The 6,493-nt window shown below is 32.8% G+C and overlaps 1 protein-coding gene across 6 annotated transcripts in view; it reads left to right on the forward strand.

The window, feature by feature from the left end:
- The window catches only part of RBM46 (RNA binding motif protein 46), a 49,585-nt gene extending 44,045 nt beyond the window's left edge, over positions 1-5,540 (forward strand). For 3 of the 6 annotated variants that reach the window (XM_072773729.1, XM_072773731.1, XM_072773730.1), the window contains one exon: positions 4,574-5,540. In XM_072773729.1, the coding sequence (XP_072629830.1) occupies positions 4,574-4,773 (200 nt within the window). In that variant the 3' untranslated portion in view covers positions 4,774-5,540. The other 3 variants (XM_072773733.1, XM_072773732.1, XM_072773734.1) reach the window with 3 other exon arrangements.
- Positions 5,541-6,493: the final 953 nt, after the last annotated feature.

Here is a 6,493-nt window from a genome sequence, read left to right on the forward strand (position 1 = left end):
TGGCATATCAATAGAAACAGAAAAATTAGTGTTTGTAGGAGCTGGGGGAGAGAAAATGGAGGAGTTACTGCTAATAGGTATAGAGTCTCTGTTTAGGGTGTGAAAATGTTCTGATTAATGGTAATGGTTACACAGCCTTGTGAATCTATTAAAAACCACTGAATTGTACACTCAAAAAGGGTGCATCAGAAAGAGGGAGTGGATGTGAAGGTAGAACTTAGTTAACAAGAAAAAATAGTTAAGGAAAATTATGAGGGAGGGTACTTATAAATGGAAAATTAAAGAGTATGGTCAGAAACAAACTAGAAGAAAAAGCCGAAATAAGTATAAGAAGACCTTTTCACTGAACTCAGGTTAGAGTCTCCATTAAGGGTTTCCTCCTCTTTATATGAGGCAGAAAAGCAGTTCGAGAATCCATGGAGTTTGGTCAAAATGTGTAAGAGAATTAGAAACAAACAAGATACAATTGGAGTAGAGCAGTGTCTGTCGTCCATTGCTTAGGTTTTCACAGAGAAGCATATTGATGGTATGCATCTCTTGTGTTGGACAGAGAAAGGTAGTAGACCAAATTATTATTTAAAAGGTGGGGCTGATGAGTAGGTGGTGAATGTGCTGCCAGTCTCTGCACTTGCTCCCAGGTCAGTGGCACAACAGTTACAACCTCTTCACTTTCCTGCTCTTTCTAGACACAGCTCCCGAATCCTTCAGAATCTGGGGTCCTTTTAGCCATTACTGCTTGATTAGAATTGCACTTAAGGTTAGCCTATTTGCTATATAGATCAAAGTGTTATTATATGAAAATGTTTGTATTCATTCAAGATATAAATATGAAATTGTAGAGGATTTGACCGAAAATGCTCTCTCTAATATTATATTAGAGCAAGTCACTTTATTTATTTTTTATTATTTTGCAAAAGGACCTTTTATTCAAATGAAATTCTTAGATAACATTTAGCATATACATTGGGAATGCAGAGCAGTATGCCTTGAAATGGGAAGTATGGGGTGGCCAGGTGCAAGTAGCGGCCAGGTAGCTTAGAGCACCTACTACTGTATTTCTATCCCCTGTTGCTGATAACCTCTTGAGACCCTTAGCCCAACCAAGCTTTGAGAAGATTGCCAGAGTGAAAAAGCTTGGTCAAGTAGAAACAATACTTTCCTAGGAATTAGGAGGCCCAATTTTTAACTTGTTTTTCTTCATTTAACTGTGGGAGTGTACAACAATCAGCCATCTTTTGTCTGTCATTCTTCAATGAAAGAGGTGATTGGAATTAGAGACTTCTGAGGACCAGCCTATCCCTGGTTTATGATTTTGAGTTAGAGAATTTGATTAGTTAAAAGCTTTATTAATACCAACCATAAATAGTCAAACCAATAAAAATGAGCAAAAGTCTTGAAAACATACTTTACTAAAGAACATGAATGTTCAGATGGGAAGCTAAACACATTAGTCATGAGGGAAATTCAAATTAAAACTGAAATGACATACTATGTCACATCACTGGAATAGTTACAATTCAAAACACTGGCAATACCAAATGTTGGTGAGGATGTGGAACAGCCAGAGCTCTATATTTTCCTGGTGTGAATGCAAAATGGTCACATTGGAGAACTGTTCAGCAATACCTGTCTGCCCTATAACTCACCAGTTTCACTCCTATTTACCCAAAAGAAATGAAACCATATATCCACAAAAAAGCTGGCATAAGAATGTTCATAACAGCTTTATTCATAATAGTCAAAATTTAGAAACAACTCAAATATTTATCTGTCAACAGGTAGATAAATGGATTAAAAAACGTTATGCTGTATATGTACGACAGGATACTGCTGAACAATTAAAAGGAATAAACTGATGCAACGTAATGAATCTTAGAAATTGTATTGAGAGAAGCTAGATTTAAAAGTACTTTAAAAATACATTTTATATGAAGTCCAAGGACAGAAAAATCTAAGCTGTAGTGAGAAGTCAGGAAGTGGTTGCCTCCAGTAGAGGAGCTATTGACTGGAAAGGAGCCACAAGGAACTTCTGGATTGATGGCTATGTTTTATATCTTGTTCTAGGGGTTGGTTGCCTAGGTTAACAGTTACCAGAACTCATTGAAATGAACACATAGGATGTATGCATTTCACTGTATGTAAATTGTACCTCAGTTTAAAAAGTATTAAGACAATTGAATCATTCTCAGTGTAAAACTTAAAATCTGAAATTGGCTCTATCATTCCCTTAAGAAGGGGAAGGGGGAGTACGGATCCAAGTCTGAGACAGAAACAGTGGTATTGAAGAGTTAAGGATATTCATTGGGGAAAAAAACCAGGGGTGGGCAAGTAAGTACATGCTAGGAATTGTAACTCACTTATTAACTTGTTTCATAAAAATCAGTGATGTCTTTTGATGTTTATTTTCTGTGCTATATATTGTATGTTAGATCTAAGGAAAAGATGATTCATCTAGGTTTATGCCAATAGTTACTATCTTAAGTTTGATATGTATTGTATTTTCTAATTACCTAGATTTTTTCTGAATATATTTAGATTATTATGCCATAATAAAATTTATTTTTGAAATGCTTGTAAAATCTTATGAACACTGAGGCTTTTCATTTCCTAATCTTTGTAGCATTAGGGGGAGATTTTTTTTTTCTCTTGATTCATCCTGTATGAATGAGGTCATCAAAGTCAGCTTTTAATTTTGTATTTTAATTTAGTTTCCTTAGAAATGTAGGAAAACAGTGGTTGATTAGTGTATTCTTAAATTAAAGGTTTGCAGTAGGAGACTATTAAAAATGCCCATTTTCAGACTTAGGTACTATGCCAGTAGTCCGTTGTCTTGCTATCTTCTTTGTAAAATCGTTCCCTGAAGCTATCTCTTTTATCTAGATTTCAAAGAATATGCTGCATTAACTCTTGCATGGATATAAACCCAAAGTTGAAAGTGATTTCTCTGAAAACTGCATTTTCCCCACCTACAGAAGTGTAACTAAAGATCTGCTCTTCTAAATTATATTGTTTATGACCACATTGTTAAAAATTGAAAGAGCTAGTTGTATCATAGATGCATGTCTAATAAGGAATTGATTGTATTTGTGTAATATTCTTTAGGAGGAGAGAATCAAAACTTTGTAAGCAATTAATTTGAATTACAGGAGCACTAAGGTTTCTGTTACTACTAAATACCATACCCTTCAGGCAAAGTGTATCCATAAGAGAAGAAGAAAAATTCTGTGACAACTACTTATCCTACTTTGGATATTAAAAAAGCAAATGGTATCAAAGTAATTCCTTATCCAATTTCAAAATACTGAAAATATTTTGAACTGGATATTTTAAATGGATTTGTTTTCTTGGAACAGACTGCTTTTGTTGGTTTTATGGCACCATTAAAATTAATCAAGTTAGAGTTTTGCAGTGCTAGAAATTAAACCTATATTTAACTGATTTTTATTTTTTCCATTTTTTTTTCTTAACTAGGTCCTTACTGATGTTGCTTGAGCTTATTCTCCTGCAGTTGATCTCATTCCTGTTGGCTAAATATTAAGCCCCATGACAACATTAAGTTAATGCTCATATGTTTTAGGCCTCATCTATAATACCAGGAAAATACAGAAAAGACTTGTACATTAGATTACCTAATTCCTTTTCTTTCATTCCCAGAAACACCATGACTTTTATAAATAATCATCTTATAGTTATTGTCAGACCTGTGGCCTATTCTACCCCAAAGAACATAGTTGAGTTTTTGGAAAGTACAGGATTTACAGATTTGGTCTTTAATATTCTTACACACATATAAACATTACAATTAATGAAGCAGGAAATTATTGGTGCATAAGATGAATGTTTAATGTGGAATAATAATATTTCAAATATAACTGGTTTTTTAAAAATTTGTTTTTAATTTTTGGATTTTTCTATGCTATAAGTTGATAATGGTTTCTTGAAGTTTATTTTATAAACACGATTTATTTTACTGTTTTATGGTACAAGTAGGAACTCCATTGTTAAATTGGTGTATTGAGTTATACAAATGTTTATATTAGTATTTAAATAATGAAATATTGGGCAGTTAGTTTACACCAAATGTTTTTGCAGTCCAGGGGAGAATGTTTCTGCTGATTTGATGCCTAATACAGTTTTCAAAAAGGATAAGCAAATATGAATTTGCTGTTTTTTTAAATCTTTTCTTCATGGACTACCCCTTAGCATCAGAACCAAATTTAAAAGGAGGTGCATTGTAGAGCAAGAGAAATCAGAGGTTCTCTTTTTTCTGTGATCAAAAATACACAAAACAATGAATAGATATACAAGTAAAAGATATCCAAGAATGCATTCTAGTAAGACCTCTGAAGCCGTTGTGTCAGTGAAAGAAATAAGACTGACTGTAATAAAACCTATCAGGATTTGCAATTTAGTGAATGCTGAAACATTCTTTACTAGCAAAATAGTATTAGTACGATTTTGAATGTTAGAACATTATGTTAAACTGTGATTATGGTTTTAATGCTTTGTCTCTTTGAATTAAATTTGTATCCATAAAGATGTGCAGCATAATTGTTCATGTATTTATTTACAGACTACACTTTCCGTCGCAGCTCAATAAATAGTCTTTCCCCTGTTAGTGCTACTCTCTCTTCTGGGACTCCCAGCGTGCTTCCTTATACTTCAAGGCCTTATTCTTATCCAAGCTATCCCTTGTCACCAACAATATCACTTACTAATGGCAGCCATGTTGGACAGCGACTATATATCTCCAATCAGGCCTCATTCTTCTGAAGAAGATACTGTAAACATTGAGTATGAAAGTTTCTTTGTAAAGCATGCAAATTAAAATATTGTTTTATTTTAGAATCGGGTTTGCACACTTGGTTTTAAAATGATACATATATATTTATTTCAACATAGTAAAAACATCAACCATAATTCAGAATAACCTACAGTTGTAGAACTTGTGAAAATGCTAAGTTTAAAAAGTTATTCAGTGGTTTCGTTTGATAAAGATATAGCAAACTACTCCTCTTTTTAAACTTTTGGGATTTTAAATACTTCTAATTCCTGAGTGGACAGTAGAACCCAATAGTTTGTGTTAGATTTTTGCATAATAACTTTGCCAAATAGCATTTCACAAATATTTAAGCACTTGCAGACAATGGTTATGCTAGATTTGATTACCAAGGATCACTATCTGTATTAGAGATTTTAACAATTATATAACCAGAAGCATCTATTATGTAGAAAGAAATGAAGGGCAAAAAGATTAAGATACAAATTTTATGCAGTACTAAAGGAAAAGCACTCTACCATTGTGGTCCTTGAAAATAACTAGAAATATTTTTGTTAATTGTTTGTTATAGAAATAAATTTTAATTTTGCTGTTAATGTATTTCAGGTTTTTATAGTTATGCTTCTTTTGTGTTTTTGATATTCACTGTATAGTTGTTTGAATAATAAGTGTTCACAGTTTTCTAATGTTGAAATCATGTGTTGTTTAATTTTTGTACTTGAATTCAAATTCTTTGACATTAAATACATGATGCTTCTAATATGCATGTGTTTTATTTTTGTTTATTAGTATGTGTAAAAAAATTAGCTGTCACAGTCACCTTGACCTTTTCATAGGTGTCTTCATGGAACCAAAGCAAAGGATACTGGAAACAAAATTGTTAGTTTTGTGAAACATTGTAACCAGAATCCTTCTCAGGAGCTAATAGTAGAAATATTTTGTTGAAGCAGGTGAAATTTCCTTTTTGTTATGAATATTTAGTGAATCCAGGCATTTTGACTGTTTAATGGTTTGGTAATGTACATATATAATGAATTTCTAATGATGGTTTACATAATTGATGATCACGGACAAAATTTTTTCCACTCTTAGATACCAGATATTAACTTTGTTGACAGCAGCATAGGACATGGAATTTGCATACATAGGATATGAAATGGTTGCAGATATTTCTTCTGCTGGCTTAAGTTTCTGGCAGAAGTTATATGGAGAGTAAATTACAGTTGACCTTTGAGCAACACAGGTTTGAATTGGGCTTCACTTATGCAAGATTTTTTTATATAGTGTGATAAATGTATGTTCCTTATGATTTTCTTAACATTTTCTCTAGCTTTATTGTAGGAATACATAGATAAAATATGTGTTAATAGACTGTTTATATTACTGGTAAGACTTCAGATCAATAGACCCCTAGTAGTTAAGTTTTGAAGAGTCAGAGATTATACCTGGATTTTTGACTGTGTGGGGGTTGTGGGGCAGTTGGTGCCCCTAGCCCCCCGTGTTTGTTGTTCAAGGGTCAACTGTAGTCTTCTTTTTTTTTTTCCCCTTCTATATGATGCTTATTCCATATAACAGAATACAGTACTTAACTTTCTGGGTTATTGCCTTAAATCTCATTTAAATGAACATAGATACTATACTTAACCAAAATTAATTTTTTCCTGACATAGATTGCATAGATATTGCAATTTAATTACCGTGACTTACAGGTTC

This window comes from Canis lupus, chromosome 13 (genome assembly GCF_048164855.1).
Source record: "Canis lupus baileyi chromosome 13, mCanLup2.hap1, whole genome shotgun sequence".
NCBI classification, from domain to species: Eukaryota; Metazoa; Chordata; class Mammalia; order Carnivora; family Canidae; genus Canis; species Canis lupus.